Here is an 18,560-nt window from a genome sequence, read left to right as displayed (position 1 = left end):
TTTTTATTCAGATTATATATTTTTTCCATATTATTGTTATTCCAAATCTCACACAGCACCCTTCCCTGGCCTTACCCCATTTTGTCATTTTTCTGACCTTCCTTACTGTTGTTGCAAACTATATTTTCTCTCACACTATATAATGTTCCTATTCCTTACTCTTACTATTTCTTCTTCATCTAACCTTGCATAAGCATTCCTTTTTTAAACTATTTTTTAAAAGTTTTTATTTGTTTATTTTTAGAGAGAAGGGAGGGAGACAGATAGAGATAGAGATAGAGAGAGATACAGAGATAGAGAGAGAGAGAAACATCAATGTGTGGTTGCTGGGGGTTATGGCCTGCAACCCAGGAATGTACCCTGGCTGGGAATCGAACCTGTAACACTTCAGTTCTCAGCCCACGCTCAATCCACTGAGCTATGCCAGCCAGGGCAGCATTCTTCTTTTTTAAGTCAGCTCACATTCTTTTCCCCCTCTCATAAGAGTCTTATTTAGTCTTATTTCCTTTTTACCTTTACAAATTGTGGCTAGTTGGGAAAAATACCATGGTTATTGCTGTACTTCTCCAATGGAACTCCTATTTGTTCACTATTTGTACTTTAAATCCCATAGGATATTCTCCCCCTGTATTACTCCATTTTGCCTTCCTCCAACCCTCAACCAGTTGAGTGAGGAATTTTATTTCAATTTTTCCCCTCTCTTAGCCCAGGCATTATCTATACTCATTAGTTTGCCTTCCCCATCCTCTCAAAATTATTTTCTACACTGTAGACATCTCATATTCACTTATCTCTCTTCTACAATATTCTTATTCCATTTCCACTTTTATTAAATTTCATTTAGCTGTCATTGCTATTGACCCTGCTGTGATTTTTCTGTAATTTTGCTCCCATTGGGCCAATACCTTTCTAATTTTACTTTAAACTTTATAGCATACACTTCCTTTTTCTACTCCATTTTTTCCATTGCCCTTCTATGTTTTACTTACATTTTTAAATTTTGTTTTTTCCATTTCTTCACTTTGGTTCTATCTCTAACCTTATCAACTCTCCTCCTTCTTCCAAAACACATTTTCCCCTCTTTAAGTCATCTCATACTCCCTTTGTCCTATCTTATAATATTATTAATCTCTCTTCACCTTTATTAATCTGCTCAATTGCAGTTGATATTGCTGATGTGGTAAGGGGGTTCTTTTTGCTGGCATACATTTGGTTGTCTGGTAGTACTTCTTTGTTAACCAACACTTCACTAACAAATGTTGGTTAACAAAGAAGCATACAACACAGGGTGGAAATTGTGAGTACAAATAAGCCAGTGGGAGGGGATAACTCACCAATGAAGAAGCCACCAACAGGTAAAGCCCAAGAACAATGAGAGAGCCCATACAAATGGAGGAAAGGAAAACCCTAGAACACTCAGACAAGGAGATCAAAGAGACAGCACCATTGAGTCCCACAGAATACCTACCACAGAAGTCCTCCCCACGAAGACAGGCAAGCAAAGCAGAGCATTCTGAGATGCAGAAACAAACAAAAAGAGTCACCTAAAAAAGGGAGACAAAGAAAGAACCACAAATTGAAAGGAATAGGAGAATCCCCAGAAAAAGAGATACATGAAATTGAGGAAAGCAATCTATCAGACACAGAATTAAAAAAGAAATGGTTATAAAGATGCCGAAAAAAGGCAGTGATAACTACAAGGAACTGAGTGGGAACTATAACAACATTAAAAAGGAAATAGAAACTACAAACAAGAACCAAAAAGAAATGAAGAATAAAATATCTGAAATAAAAATCACAATAGAAGGAAGTACAAGTAGGCTGGTTGAAGCAGAGGACCGAGTTAGTGAGCTGGAAGACAAGGTACAAAGAAGTACCCAGGTAAAACAATGGCATGAAAAAAAGACTCAAAAAGGATGAGGATAGTTTAAGGGAACTTCAGGACAACATGAAACATAACAACATTAGCATTATAGTGATGCCAGTAGGAGAAGAAAAGGAGCAAGGCATAGAAAACCTGTTTGAAAAATAATTACAGAAAACTTCCCTAACCTGGAAGAGAGGAGAAGCCACACAAATTCAAGAAGCACAGAGGGTCCCAAACAATATGAACCCAAACAGGCCTTCTCTAAGACATGTCATAATTAAAATGCCAAATTTTAATGAGAAAGAGAGAACCTTAAAGACAGTGAGGGAGAAACAGATAGTAATATACATGGGAGCTCTTCTAAGGCTAGCAGCTGATTTCTTAACAGAAACACTACAAGCCAGAAGGGAATGGCAAGATATATTCCAAGTAATGAAAACCAAAGGCCTGCAACCAAGACTACTCTACACAACAAGGTTGTCATTTGAAATAGAAGGCAAAATAAGGAGTTTCCCAGAAGAAGGATAAAAGAATACACCTCCATCAAACCAGCATTACAAGACATATAAAGTGACTGCTTTAAGAAGATGAAGGAAAAGAGTGAGAGAGAGAGAGAGGAACACAGTTAGTTGCAAAGGAGAAAAAAGGCAAAGAATAAGTACCTATCAATAACAACCTTAAATGTAGTGGATTAAATGCTCCTACCAAAAAACATAGGATAGATGAATAAATAAGAAATAGTGACCCACACATATGCTATCTACAAGAGACCCACCTCAGAATAAAAGATCTACACAGAGGGTTCTGGCCAAGATGGAGGCATAGGGAGAAATACTTTGCTTCCTTGCACAACCAAAAGGAGGATAACAACCAATCTAAAATCAATAAACAACCAGAAGTGCCAGAAAATCAAACTGCATGGAACTCTGACAACCATGGAATTAAAGAAACAGTCAAACAGAGCAACCAGACTGATAATGTGGCAGATGGAGTGAAACTGCAGTGAGGTGGCGGACTATGGGGATGCGGCAGGCTGTGGCAAGGTGGCAGGATACATGGGAGGGGCTGACTTAAAGAGAAACTGAGACTCAGAGGTGGCTGTGGACTATGGTGGTTGCTGCAGTGGGAGAAACTCCCAGTCTCACATGAGAGTTCATTGAAAAGTGTGCTAGAGATGAGCAGGTGAGCAGTATGGTTCCCTCTCTGGCCCCTCCCCCACAGGCAGTGCCCCAGTGCAGCAAGGTTTGTCCTGCCTAGGGTGAATACCTAAGGCCTCACCCCCTTACAAATTAACAGAGGCCCCAAACAAAGAAATAGGGCCAAAATGAAAGAACAGAGCAAAACCTCATAAAGACAGCAAAGCAAGAATGATATAGCCAACTTATCTGATGGAGAATTTAAAGCCTTGGTAATCAAAATGCTCAGAGGACTGATTGAGCTTGGTTGAAAAATGAAAGAACAAGTGAAAGATACCCAAAATGAAATAAAGCAAAATATTCAGGGAGCCAACAGGCACAAGAAGGTAACCAGGACTCAAAGCAATGATTTGGAACAAAAGGAAGAAATAAACAACCAACTGGAACAGAATGAAGAGACAAGAACCCCCCAAAATGAAGAGAGGCTGAGGAACTCTGGGACAACCTGAAACATTACAATATCTGAATTATAGGGGTGGCAGAAGGAGAAGAACAACAGCAAGAAATTGAAAACTTGTTGAAACAAATAATGAAGGAAAAGTTCCCCAATCTGGAGAAGGAAATAAACTTTCAGGAAGTCCAGGAATCCCAGAGAGTCCCAAAGAAGTTGGATCCAAAGAGGAACACACCAAGGCACATCATTATTAATTACTGAAGATTAAAGACAAAGAGAGGCTCTTAATAGCAGCAAGAGGAAAGGAAAGAGTTACATACAAAGGATTGCCCACAGGGCTATCAGCTGATTTCTCAAAAAAAAAAAAACTTTACAGGCAAGAATGGGTTGGAAAGAAGTATATGAAGTCATGAAAGGCAACGACCTACATCCAAGAATACTCTATTCAGCAAGGCTATCATTTAGAATGGAAGGGCAGATAAAGTGCTTCCCAGATAAGGTTAAGTTAAAAGAGTTCATCATCAACAAGCCATTATTATATGAAATGTTAAAGGTACTTATCTAAGAAAAAGGAGATCAAAAATATGAACAGTAAAATGACAACAAAGTCACAACTATTAACAAATGAATCTAAAAAAATAAAAGAAAAACAATGAAAAACAAAAACTAAGAAAACAACTAGAACAGGAACAGAATCAGAGAAATGGACATTGCATGGAGGGTTTTCAGTGGGGAGGGGGAGGGGAGGAATGGGGGGGAAGGTACAGGGAAGAAGAAGCATAATTGGTAGGCATTAAATAGACAGGGAGAGGTCAAAAATGGTATAGGAAACAGAGAATTCAAAGGACTTATATGTACAGCCCAGGTACATGAACTAAGGGGGGGATGTTGGAGGGTTGGGGGTGCATGGTGGAGGGGGATAAAGGGGGAAGAATTGGGAAAACCATAATAGCATAATTAATAAAATATAACGTAAAAAAAGATCTACACAGTCTCAAAGTGAAGGGCTGTAAAAAATATTCCAAGCAAAAAGACATGAATAAAAAAAAGCTGGGGTAGCAATATTTACATCAGACAAAACAGATTTCAGAACAAAGGCCATGAAAAGAGGCAAATGTCACTTCATAATTCTTAAGAGAAGAATTCATGAAGGTGTTATAAATATTGTAAATATATATGCACCTAACACAGGAATACCTAAATATATAAGGAAAATTTTAGAGGTCTTTAAGAAAGATATTGACTGCAACACACTTATATTAGAGGATTTTAACACCCCACTGTCAACAATGGATAGATCCTCCAAACAGAATTTCAATAAGGACATTGTGGCATTGAACAATGTCCTAGATCAAATGGGCTTAACTGATATATACAGAATCTTTCACCCCAATAAAGCAAATATACATTCTTTTCAAATGTAGATGGAACAATTTCAAAGATAGACCACATTATAGGACACAAAACAAGCTTCAACAAATTCAAGAAATTTGAAATCATATCAAACATTTTCTTGGATCACAAGGGCTTTAAACTAGAAACCAACTTGAAGAAAAAAAACCTAAAAAACCCATCTGTTTATTCTTTCCTTTATGTCCCTTGTCTTTTTAACACATAATTGACACTAAAATTTATTAGATGTTTTGCTCTTTTCTTCGTAATAAGTCTTTGACACCCAACCTGTATTTTACACTTCCAGCAAATCTGGTTCAGAGTCACTACATTTCAAGGGTCCAATAGCTGTATGTGGTTAGTGACTCCCCCAATGGAGAGTGTTGACCTGGACTGGTGAAAATACATATTGCAGGGCCCACCTACAGAATTTCTGAATCAGTAGTTTTGGTAGGCCTGAGAATGTACATTTCTACCAAGTTCCCAGGTCATGTCAATGCAGCTGGTCTGGGGCTACACTCTGAGAACCTGAGTGTGGAGTTAGACCTGAACCCAGCTGCCTAACAGGGCTTCTCAAGTCCAGGCAACACCAAATCTCCTTACCCATCAATTTCCCTGAAGGAACTGTGAAGACAATCAGGGTCCTGAGAATAGCAATTTAAATTGTACAAATTTTCACTCACAAAATCCAGGGGCATTTGGAGAAGGGAAATATGCAAATGAAGAGATCTCTCACATGGCCATGTTTCAGAGAATTTTAGAGTACAGACAGACATTCTTGTTTGTTGTTGTTTTTTGTTTAAGAAGAGGAAACTGAGGTCCAGAAAGGTTAAATGGTTTTACCCAAAGTCAGCGAGAGAGAGAGCTGGGTTTGCAGTTCTGGTTCAAAAAACTTTTAAAATTAATTTCTCTTTGAACTAAAATTTCAGACTCAATTTTCTAGTCAATGAAATGAAAGCTTAACCAGTGGCTAGTCACCTGAAGGGGACATTACTGAAAACTCTTAAGTTACACAAATCTGGACTTCCAGCTAAGATGGAGGTGTAGGTAGATACACTTTGCCTCCTTGCACAACCAAAAGAAGGACAACAACAAATTTAAAAACAAAACAACCATAACTGGCAGAAAATCAAGTAGTATGGCAGTCTGACAACCAAAGAGTTAAGGAAACATTCATCCAGATGGGTAGAAGGGGTGGAGATGGACAGCCAGGGTGGAGAATATGCTCAGCAAGGTGGTGGCTGGAGGACCAGGCAGTCCTCCACATTTGCATGAGGATAAACCAGTAGGAACAACTGGGGAGTGAGACAGACTGGGCATCCCAGGGTTTAAGTGCAGGGGAAATAAAGCCTCAAAACCTCTGGCTGTAAAAATCCTGTGGGAATTGTGATGGTGGAAGAAACTCCCAGCCTCACAGGAGAGTTTGTTGGGGAAACCCACAGGATCCTAGAGTGCACACAAGCCCACACACCTGGGAATCAGCACTAGAAGGGCCCAATTTGAATGTGGGTAGTGGCAGAAGTGACTGAAAGCTGGCTGAGAGCAGAGCAAGTGGCATTGTTCCCTTTTGGACCCCTCCTCCACATACAGTGCCACAGTGCAGTGGGTTGTGGGTTGCCCCACCCTGGCAAGTGCCTAAGGTTCTGCCTCTTAGGACATAACAGGCACACCAACAAAAAATATGGCCCAAATAAAACAACAGATCAATGCTCCAAAAATGGAACTAAGCAATGAAGAGATAGCCAACGTATCAGATGCACAATTCAAAACATTGGTGATCAGGATGCCCACAGAAATGGTTGAGTATGGCTGCAAAATAGAGGAAGAAGTGAAGGCTAGGCAAAGTGAAATAAAAAAAATATATATGTATATATATATTTATATATATATACAGGGGACCAACATTGAAGGGAAGGAAACCAGGACTCATATCAATGATCTGGAGCAGAAGAAAGAAGTATACATTCAACCAGAACAGAATGAAGAAAAAAAAAATTAGGAGAGGCTTAGGAACCTCCAGGACAACTTTAAATGTTCTAACATCCAAATCATAGGGGTGCCAGGAGGAGAAGAGGAAGAGCAAGAAACTGAAAACTTATTTGAAGAAATAATGAAGAACTCCCCCAATCTGGCATAGGAAACTTCCAGGAAGTTCAGGAAGCTCAGAAAGTCTCAAAGAAGTTGAACCCAAGGAAGCACTCACCAAGGTACACCATAATTACATTACCCAAGGTTAAAGATAAGGAGAGAATCTTAAAAGCAGCAAGAGAAAATGATACTGTTACCTACAAAGGAGTTCCCAAAAGACTATCAGCTGATTTCTCAAAAGAAACCTTACAGGCAAGAAGGGGCTGGAAAGAAGTATTCCAAGCCATGAAATGCAAGGACCTATACCCACGATTACTCTATCTAGCAAAGCTATCATTTAGAATGGAAGAGCAGATAAAGTGCTTCCCAGATAAGGTCAAGTTAAAGGAGTTCATCATCACTAAGTCATTATTATATAAAATTTTAAAGGGACTTAATTAAGTAAAAGATGATCAAAACTATGAACATTAAAATGATAAGAAAGTTACAACTATCAACAACTAAACCTAAAAAACAAACAAACTAAGCAAACAATTAGAACAGGAACAGAATGAGAGAAATATATATCATATGAAGGGTTTTCATTAGGGAGGAGGAGGGAAGAGAATGGGGAAAAAAATTCAGGGAATAATAAGCATAAATGGTAGGTACAAAATAGACAAGGTGAGGTTAAGAATAGTATCAGAAATAGGAAAGCCAAAGAACTTACATGTACGACCCATGGACATGAACTAAGGGGGCATATACTGTTGAAAGGGGGAAAGCAGGGCAGAGGGGAATAAAGGGGAGAAAAAATGGGACTACTGTAATAACATAATAAATAAAATATATTAAAAAAGAAAATATTAGGTTTCACAAATCAGAAGAAAGAAAACAGCCTGCTATGAGGCCAGTCCTATCATTTTAGGAACTTACAGGTACTTCAATCAAAGCACTTCCTGAAGGAAGGGAGGCACCTTACTTGTCAATGAATTTGCTGAATCCAAATTCCAGCATATTTGCCAGACAAGTTGTCTCTGTAGGCTTTATTTCACAGCCAACGAGCTCACTAATCTGCAAAAAAAGATGAAAGAAAGTGTTTATGGTTCAACATAGTGATGCCCAGTGGGCTTCCAGTGATGATGAAAGTGCTCAATGTCCTCACTGCTTCTTACAGTAGCCACCAGTCACATTCAGCTACCAAGCCCTAGAGATGCGGCTGGTATGGCCAAGAGACTGACTTTTCAATTGTATTTAACTTATGTTTAAATAGTTTCATGTAACTAGTGCCTACAGAATTGGATGCTACAGATCTAAAGATTCAAGGGCAGCCCAGGGACCACACTGCATTATATCTGCAGTGTGAGAAGCGGGTCTTTTACTGGGAGCTGGTCTTTAGCCAGCAATTGGCACAGTGCAAATCTGTTAGCGTCTTTGGGTTGAGAGTGTGTCTTGTTTGTTTTTGTGCTTCCAGGGCCTAGTGCAAAGTCTGGTCCATAAAAGAAACTGCAATGTTTGCTGAATAAAAGGAGGGAGTCCTGAGTACATATGACAGGCAGGCCCTAATTTCTGTGATCTGAGGATATTGGGAGGAGGAAGGGTTCCTCTACAATATTTTCCTTTTCATCCCGGTGCGCTAACTTGCTGGAAATGTTAGCACTTGTGCCTTTTCCTTGGTGTGAATATTATCCTAAGCTTATTTTTAAGTGAAAATACCCCCAAGATAGGTATTCAATAAGGTCTCTGACAGATTTTGAACACTTTTTTTAGGGAGTGGGAGATCTGGGCAGTCTGAGAATTATGTGTGCTAAAGAAGAACACTAGGATTGAAGGGAAGAGTCACTGTTGAAAACCTCACCTACTGTCCAGTTTTGTCTCTATCCAACCCCAGTATGACTAAAGAATGTCAGAGAAGAAAAGAATAGGAGTCTTGTGTCATGTTCTTTCTTGTTTAGCCTGTGTTTTGGGGGCCTGGCACTTAGTAGGCATCAGTAAATATTCATAAGAGAAAGCACGGAGTGAATGACTTAATTCAAATGGCTTGCAACCTGCCTTCTGAGGACACCTGAAGGACTACTAAGGCAATAGAAATAATAAAGGTAATTAACATTTATTGAGAGTTTACTCTGTACAGTCACTGTTTTAATACCTTTATGTACTTATTTCATTCTCCCAACACAATTAGAAAGGTACTAATGTGCTATTATTTTCATTTTATATATAAGGAAACTAAAGCAAAGAAATTAATGACTTGTCCAGGACAATCCAGCTAGTAAATGTCAGAACTGGGTCTTGGATCTAGCTCTGACTCCAAAGCTCTTATCCATCTCTCTTAGGTTTACTATGTATAACTGTGCAGGTTATACATTGCAGAGCTCTAGAAAGTAAAACCACACTGTAGTGGTTATAAATGGCATTCCTCAGAATCATGGAGCTCAGTCTACACAGCTGTCCTTGCTGGTCCTGGCTCTCATTTATGCTAAGTATGGCTTAGAATAACACACTGGCTAGTTCCAGCACTAAATGATGTAACTCTGTAAAGCATTTGGCATAGTGTTTGGTCCATAAGAAAGACTCACAGATTGGTAGCTTTATTAATTAAAGTGCTTTTGTTAATTATAGAGATTAACAAAGCACCTGGTTTTCTATTCTATGAGCCTAGAACTAAGCTGTCCAGTATGGAAACACTGGACTCCAGTGGCCAGTGAGAACTTGAAATGTGACTAGTCCAAACTGAGATGTGCTGATGTGCTGTAAGAATAAAAGTACACCACATTTCAAAGACTTGGTATGAAAAGAGTAATGTAAAATATCTCATTAACATGTTTATTTTGATTACCTGTTGAAATTATATTTTGGATATGTTTGGTTAAATACAATTTATTCATAAAATTCATTTCACCTGTTTATACTTTAAAAGATGTGGCTACTAGAAACCTTAAAATTACACATGTTCATGTTATATTTCTGTTAGGTAACACCATCCTAGAGGGTCAACTCTGTTACTCATCAGTGCAGTTTCTTCCTAAGGCCAGATGTTATCTGCTCCATCTCATTTTTAAACTGTACTAGCAATCCCTATGCTGATAGCAGTAGAGTCTATGCCTTAAACACAGGAACCAGCCTTTCCTGCTTAAGACCTGTGAAATGGTCAGAAACCTCATGGATCTACCCTAGGACTCCAGAAGATCCATCTTACAGCCTTGGAGCTACAGGTTGTTTAGCCTTCCCCCTTTCAAAACCAAAATCTGTGCAAATGGGTCTCCTGAGTTAGGTATTAGGACAGAGAAGAGCTTCCCCAGACTGGGGGCTGTCACAGGGCATTGCTTGTGGTGTGACCTATAATGTAGTAAGGAAGGGGCTTAGAGTGGGGCAGCCCTAAGTGCATCTTGTGTCTTTTCTGAGCTCACCCACTGGACTTTCACTTCAGGGGCTCATTACTCTGGAGCCCCTTTCTCTGGCTGCACTCCACTCTCAACTGTAGCTCACTGTACCATACCTTCTACTCCCTCTCATCTGCTATTTCTTGTTCCTTTTTTGCCTAAGCTGAGTCAGAGACCTACATGTCAGTTTCCTCCCCCTCACTTACTAGCCACATGACAACTTAATCTATCTAAGCCTTAGTTTTCTTATATGTGAAATGGAGACAATCATAGTCCCTACATCAAAGGTTGCAGGGAGGATGAAATGAGAGAACCCACAAAAAGTATGAAACAGAGTACCCAGTACATAGCTGGTATTCAATAGGCCTTAGCCATTATTATTGTTATATTTTAATTCTAAGGAATATTTTTTACAATTTGTCTATCTAAGTGGTCTATAAATGAGAATTATGAATGTCTAGGAATGGTTGGGATTTTGAAAGGGACCATGCGGGAGAATAGTGTCATCATAGGTGGAGCACCAGGTGGAGGGTGTATGGCTTTCCAAGTCCCCCTGGAGTGTTGTTTAACCATTGATGAGGGTGCTTTCTACAGTGCCATCTCAAGAAGACACCTAGCACTACTCAACCTCTCAACCCTTCAAATGGTTAAAGTTCTGGTCAGGATAGGTCCACAGGGAGAAGCACCCTATGAACACCAAGAGAGAGTAGCTGCACCTCTGCTCAAGAGTAGAAGTCTACTCAGATGACCTCTTGTCTGCCCTTATTTATAGCCCTGTCTTATGTAATCTTGAGTTTCAAGGCTTTCTGGAAAATTGGAAGCAGCTCTCTTCCACAGAAAACTCATGAATCTCTCATGTACTGAGATCTTTGTTTTCCCAGGGATATCGAAATGTTTCTAGCAACTGTGCTTAGGCTCCATTCTATAGAAGGTCAAGAGTGTGCCCTCACATTGGGACCTTCTAAAGACAGTGTTCTCAGTCTTGTGCATGGTTCTGAGAGAGGGAATTCCAGGCCAAGTCAGAGAGTAATCTGCCTATGGATGCTCATCTCTACCTCTACACACAGCAACTCCCTGGTTGAGGCTGTTTCAAGGCCATTGCTAGACCTTGAATGTGATCATTACTACAGAAACACAGTGAATTTTTCTTTTTTCTGGTTAGTGTGTACACCACACTTATCACTCTCACACTCGGTTGTTTATATAAATCCCAACTATTTTTAGGAAGGATATTTATTATTCTCATTTATAGACTTAAAGGGTTGAAAGGAGAGTGCAAAATTATTTCTGAACATTGTCTATTGGATGATGAAACTCCACAGCACAGCCAGCCCAAGCAGGAGGCATCAGGCATTGTTTGGAGCCCCCAGGAAAAGAGGTACTCTCTCTTCTGTGTAGCCTAGGTTGGGAACAAAGCAACGTCCATCCCACTGTGATGTGACACCCTTATCATCCTTTAGAACCGTAAGCAGTCATATGCTAAGGAGAGCCTTGGTGGCCAATGGCTGGAATAGTACTCAACCACAGGCAATTGGGGTCTCCAAAAAAGGGCACCAACCTGCTCATGTGAAAAGACAAGCAGTTCTTCCCTCATCCTGCTTGTTCCCTTATGTCAGAAGGCTATTGCCCCCACCACTACCCCCTTGGCTTCAAGTAGATTCTCCTTTCAAAAAGCTTATCCTAGTAATAGTTCCTGTCTTCCAAAGGGCCACCAGGACCAGGTATGGGCTGGGCTTGTGGGGGGTAGGCAGGGACAGGGACCTGTTGCCAGTGCTGGTCTTTCATTCCTGGGTTGCAGGAAATATTGAGGATAGGGATGTGCTGCTTGAACTTATCAATCTTGATTTTCACATTCTCTGCCAAGCGCCTGGGTGCAGGCACATCAGCGAAGGTCTTAGTCAATTTATATATTGTCCTCCACATATTCCCTATTTCCTCTGCAATTTCTTCAGCATTCAGTAAAAATAGTGGTCCTGAAATAAAAAAGATGGATTGTGAGAAGAGTCAGACCATCAAGTAAAAGTCAGTCACATGTACCTTTAATTTCCTGAACTTAGAATTGGGCCTATGGTATGGATATGGGAATAAGCACAGGCTTTGGAATTGGGTCTGTATCTGAAATATCTGCTTAGCCAGTAAACTATGGGTGTGTTTACTGAACTGTTTGAAGTCTTAACAGTATCACCTGTGATACAAGAGTAATAATGAATACCTGGGGGATGATGGTAAAAGTGAGGTTAGTAACATAATACCTGGTATATAATACAATGCAGAAAGTGAATCAATTGTTAGCATTGGTTATAGATGTTATTATATAAGTACTGAAAGGTGTTCCACAAATGCTGCGAAATATTAGCAATGTGGGAATGTGGATGAATAGAGATATGGAAGTTCTCTGTATAGTTTTACCACTTTTATGTATGCTTGAAATTATTTTAAGATAGATGATTTTAAAAGAATAAGTCATTTTAAAAAAATGTATGCCCAAAGATTAATTTTCTTCTCCTCTTTTTCTTTTAGGTGACCCCTCAGTAGGGTTTCACATTCAGTAAAAAACTTTCATATTGCTGCTTCCTTCCCCTTTGATATTTCAAGTTAGTATGAATTCTTGCATCATGATGTTGCAAATTGATTCAAAAACTTTTCTTTCAGGGTTGCTGAGACCAAACATTGCTTCATGAATGTATATTCATTGATACTAATGTGCTTCATCAACCCAACATTTTTGTTAAGTAATCAAAAATTTAAAATTTTTAAAAAGAAGAAACGAGTGTGCATGACTTCCATGTAATATATAAAAAGAATAATATACCATATCTAAGTCATGTTTATCATGGGAATGCAAGGCTGGTTTAATATTTGAAAAGTAAATGATGTGATGTACCATATTAACAGTCTAAACAAGAAAAATTACATGATAACATTAATTGGTGCAGAAGAAACATCTGACAAAATTCAGTATCATTCATGATAAAACCCTCTAAACACAATAGGAATAGAAGGGAACTCCCTCAATCTGATTTCAAAGGGCATCTATGAAAAACTGCACTAACATTATACTTTTGTGTACCTTAAATATGTACAGCTTTTACATGTTAATCATACTACAATAAAGTGGTTTTAAAAAACCAAAACAACACATTTTACTCAATGGTAAAAGGTGGAATACTTTTTCCCTCAGATTAGGAACAAGGCAAGGATTTACATTATCATAACTCAGTAACAGAAAGACAGCTGATAAAAATCCCAAAGTATTTGGAAATTAAACAACATACTTCTAAATAACACATGGGTTAAGAAAGAAATCTCAAAAGAAATAAAAATCATTTTGAGCTAAAGAAAAATAAAAATATAATTGATCAAAAGTTGTAAGATGTAGCAAAAGATGTATTTAGAGGGAAATTTATAGCATTGAATATACATATATTCTAAAATGAATAATCTATGCTTCTGCTTTTAAGAAATTAATAAAATAAGAGAAAATTAAATAAAAAGTAAGCAGAAAAGAATAAATAATAAAACCAAAAGCTGGTTCTTTGAAAAGATCAATAATATAAATAAACCTATAGCCAGACGAAACAAGAACAAAAGAGACAAAGTACTGATATCAGGAAGGAAAGAAGGAACATCAATGCACATCTCAATAACATTAAAAGGATAATAAAGAAATATTGTGAGAACCTCCATAACCACAAATTTGATAACCTAGGTGAACTAGACCAATTCCTTGAAAGTCACACAAGAAAAAATAGACAAGCTGAATATGTCTATATCTACTTAAGAAATTAAACAATAATTCATAATTTTCCAAAACAGAAAGCACCAGGCCCAGATGGGTTCACTGGTGAATTCCACCAAACATTTACCAATTTTCAACAATCTCTTCCAGAAAATAGAAGCAGAGAAAAATACTTCCTAACTCATTCTATCAGACCATCATTACTCTATGAGAAAGACATTACAAGAAAAGCAAAGCCAGACAAATTCTTACAGGAAAAGAAAATTAAAGACCAATATATCTCATTAATATATATGCAAAATATTAGCAAATTGAGTCCAATAATATATAAAAAGAATTATATAGCACAGTCAATTGGGATTTATTATTCCAGGTATGTAAAGCTGTTTCAACATTTGAAAATCAATTAATGTAATCCATCACATCCATAGGCTACAGTAGAAAAATCACATGATCATATCAATAGATTCAAAAAAAGCATTTGACAAAATCCAACACCCATTCATGATAAGAATTCTTAGCAAATGAGGAATAGAGGGGAAATTTTCCAACCTGATATAAAGAACATATACAAAAAACCTACAACTAACATCATACTTAATGGTAGGAAACTAGAATTTTCCCTGCTAAAATCAGGAACAAAGCAATAATGTCCCTATCCACTACTCCTTTTCAATATCATTCAGTGGAAGTACTAGCTAATGCAAAAAACTAGTACTAAAAGAGTAGGAGATACAAGGTATACATAAAACAATTTGCCTTTAACCTGATCCTCTACATAGACAATCTAAAAGAATTAAAAGTAAATTGGAACCATATGATCTCATCTTTAACAGGAACCTAATCAACAAAACAAATAAACAAGCAAAATATAACCAAAGACACTAAAATTGAGAACAGGCTGACAGGGACTAGAGGGGAGAGGGGAGGGAATTTCAGGGGAAAAGTGGAAGGGTTTATAGGAACAAGTATAAAGGACACATGGACAATAACAAGGAGGGGTGGAAACGGGAGGGAGGTGAGGGTAAAAGGCAGAAAACTGTATTTGAACAACAATTAAAATAAAATAAATTAAAAAAAAATAAATTGGAACCAATTTACAATTATAGCAAGGTTCCAGAATATGGTTAATACATGAAACTCAATTGCTTTCTTATATACCATTAATGAACAAGTGGAACTTGAAATTAAAAGAAACATATCCATTTACATCAGCACTTTTAAAATTGAAATACTTAAGTATAAGTCTAACAAAATATGTACAACATGTATATAATAATAAAGATCTATATAATAAAACTATCATGAAAGAAATCAAAGAAGAAAATAAACAGAGAGATATTCCACGTCCATGGATAGAAACACTCAACGATGTCAAAGATATCAGTTCTTCCCAATGTGAATATAGATCCAACACAATCCCAATAGAAATCCCAGCAAGTTATTTATTTTTTGTATATTGGAAAATTGGTTCTAAAGCTTATACATGAGCTTATACATGAGCTTGGGATACATGAAAGACCCCAAGTAGCCAATATAATATTGAAGGAGAAGATAAAGTTGGGGGGCTGACATTTTTCAGTAATTTCAAGACTTATTATAAAGCTATAATAATCAAGTGTGGTATTCATAAAAGAATAGATAAGTAGGTAAATATAACAGAACAGAGATGCCAGGAATAGACCCACATATAGTCTTCAGAAGGAGCAAAATTTCAGAAAGGAGCAAAATTGATATAATGGAGAAATAATTTTTCAACAAATGACTTTAGAACAACTGGATATTCACATGCACAAAAATGAATCTAGATGCAGACCTTATACTCTTTATAAAAATTAACTCAAAATAGATCATAAACTTCAATGTAAAATGTAAAACTATGAAACTCCTAGGAGATAGCATAGGAGAAAAATCTAGATGACCTTGGGTTTAGTGATAACATTAGATACAACACTATAGGCATGGTATGTTAGTTGAAAGAAATGACAAGCCAGACTTCATTAAAATGAAAACTTCTATTCAGTGAAAGACACTGTCAAAAGAAGAAGAAGATAATCTAAAAATTAGAATAATGATCTTTAATGATGGCAATATCCACTAAATTGCCTGAGCTAACATCTAGAAGTCATTCTGGTCTTTTACTCTCTCTCCGTGCCCCCTTGCCCCATATCAGATCAATCATTAACTTCTGTTGACTCTACCTCCCTAATATCTCTCTAGCCTTCAGGATCTAGAGTAAAAGGGTACAGTTTATAGGTATTAATGGCACTTGGCCTTTTTTGAAACAGCACGCTAGTGGGACTGATATCTTATTCTCCCACCATCTGCTTCACTGAGTCACTACCCAATCCATGTCTTTGGGTGACTGCCCATTCTGTTTTACCCTGGCAATAGGTCTGGCTCTTTGATCCCTACCTTCCATGATTATCGTATCAGAAACATTTGAATGTGGCTGCCTTAATCCAGAGTATCAGAATATGATACAAAGTCCAGCCAGAATCTGAAGTTCAAACTGTATTTCAGAATTGACTGAGGTAGACTCCTAACCCCATCCTCATCCTGCCCCAGCATAGTGAGACTGTGACATACCGTTCATCCACTCCTCTGACTTGATGCTAAATTCATAGGTTGTCACCCATAGCTGCTCATAAGGCACTCTGTTTGTCATCACGGTTTGCAGAAGAGGGAAAGTACTCTTCTCCTTTTCCAATAGAGCCTCCTCCTTATTGATCAACTGCAGGCAAAATGGGATGCTGTCTATTAGGTGGGTGGTTCTCCTGACCCCTACAAGCTACCATGGCAAACTCCTCAATGTTTTTAAAACCCAGTTGAGGAAGATACTTGTTAGCAAGAGAGGAAAATAAGGTGTAAATTCAATCAGGAAGGCCCTTTGCACCTCTGAAGGCCATGGCATCTGAGATCTAGCTGGGTAAAACTTGAGCATAATTTGCTACTTGCTCCACCAACTTTGTTCCCGCTGTAACATATCCATAACCCCATTTTCACAATTTTCATGTGTACATTTGCTGTTTACATGATGTTACCTTCTTGTGTTGACTTGCCTCAAAGGTAAGAACTTTAATGGTTGAAGAACTTCCTAGATGACCTTCAGGGAAAGTTACTTAGCTTCTCCAAGCCTTAGTTCTCTCATTTTAAATAGGGATAAATGGAGATGATAACAATACCTACCCCCAAGGTTTGTTATGGTGTTAAGTGATATAGCATATATGAAGTCCTTTGTACATTGTTGGATACATAATGAATTCTCAATACATGTGAGCAATTATTCTATATTACCCTGTTATAATTTCTCCTCTGTGTCCAAACTCAATGATTAACGAAAATGCTAGTATAATGTAGGAGCATATAAAAAGGTAGCTGAAAGTGCCTATGAAAGAACTGGCCCATCTATCAATCAATATTATCAAGCTGACAGGTAATGTTAGGAAAATACAAAACCAAAGGCCAGAACCAACAGAAGTATAGAGTCATAAGTCCCCATCCTGAGACCTCGAACCTCAAATTCCACCAGTGCCTGATCTAGGTTCCTGGAAAGCTCATGAAGCTTTTCAACATTGTTCTTCATTTCTTCTGTAGTCATCACTTCACGTTTTCTAAAGCCTTCTAGCTCCTTGTTGTAGCCCTCAAGTTTCAACTCAAATTCTGAGCACCTGAAAGTAAAGACAGACTGCTCACATTTGGACTTTCCATTTTGTGATTTTCAAAATCATAGCATTGTTCACCCATAATCTGATCTCATGAATACACACACACACACACACACACACACACACACACCATATTTTTCTATGTATAATGTTTTACACCCACATTTTTGGCCCAAACTTTCAGGAAAAATATTTTGTTTTAATTTTTTAATTTAGTTTTTATTCATTTATATTTAGATACTTGTTTTTTTGTATTTTAAAGAAATTTTAGCATTTATTTTTGAACATATTATTGTAAAAGAAATTTTATATAACAAATAATTATAAAACCTAAGAATAACTACAAGGCATTTCAGGTACTACCCATGTAGGATATGCATCCTTATTTTTCCCTAAAAAATTTGGTCAAAAAAGTGTGCATTATACATGGTAAAATATAATATATATGTATATACCTTATATATCTATACCTAAGATATCGATATCTATCTATCTATCTAATCTTACTACTTATAATACCTCTTCCAAGAGATAGCTCTTGTAAACTATGTTTGGTGATTAAATACTTTTAGATGTTTTCCTCTATAGTTAAATATATGTGTATGTATATATATATATATATATATATATATATACACACATACATTTTAATAGTCAATGAAAGGAGACTTTAATTTCATTTGTTAATATGAAGCAACTTTGTCAGGCTAGTAAATGATACACTGGATGCTTTAGGTTAAAAAAAAAGCCATTTAAGAGTTGACTCATGCCAGGAATGAAAAAAACACATACATAGTTCTGGTTTTATGTAGTATCAGTGTAAAGTGAGAAAATAAAGAGCTGTAGTAGATGGT

The 18,560-nt window shown here is 37.4% G+C and overlaps 1 protein-coding gene across 1 annotated transcript in view; it reads right to left on the bottom strand.

The window, feature by feature from the left end:
- Positions 1-18,560, bottom strand: part of DNAH3 (dynein axonemal heavy chain 3) — a 219,892-nt gene that overhangs the window by 150,022 nt on the left and 51,310 nt on the right. Inside the window, exons 16-19 of the mRNA XM_028531458.2 lie at positions 17,556-17,709; positions 16,628-16,772; positions 12,061-12,272; positions 7,899-7,990 (exon numbers count right to left, since the gene is read on the bottom strand). Coding sequence (XP_028387259.1) covers positions 7,899-7,990; positions 12,061-12,272; positions 16,628-16,772; positions 17,556-17,709 — 603 coding nt within the window. The remainder of the gene's footprint in view (positions 1-7,898; positions 7,991-12,060; positions 12,273-16,627; positions 16,773-17,555; positions 17,710-18,560) is intronic.

The sequence above is a fragment of the Phyllostomus discolor genome, chromosome 3, assembly GCF_004126475.2.
Source record: "Phyllostomus discolor isolate MPI-MPIP mPhyDis1 chromosome 3, mPhyDis1.pri.v3, whole genome shotgun sequence".
Lineage (NCBI taxonomy): Eukaryota > Metazoa > Chordata > Mammalia > Chiroptera > Phyllostomidae > Phyllostomus > Phyllostomus discolor.
The sequence above is the reverse complement of the archived record's forward strand: the minus strand, read 5'-3'. Positions and strand labels throughout refer to the sequence as shown.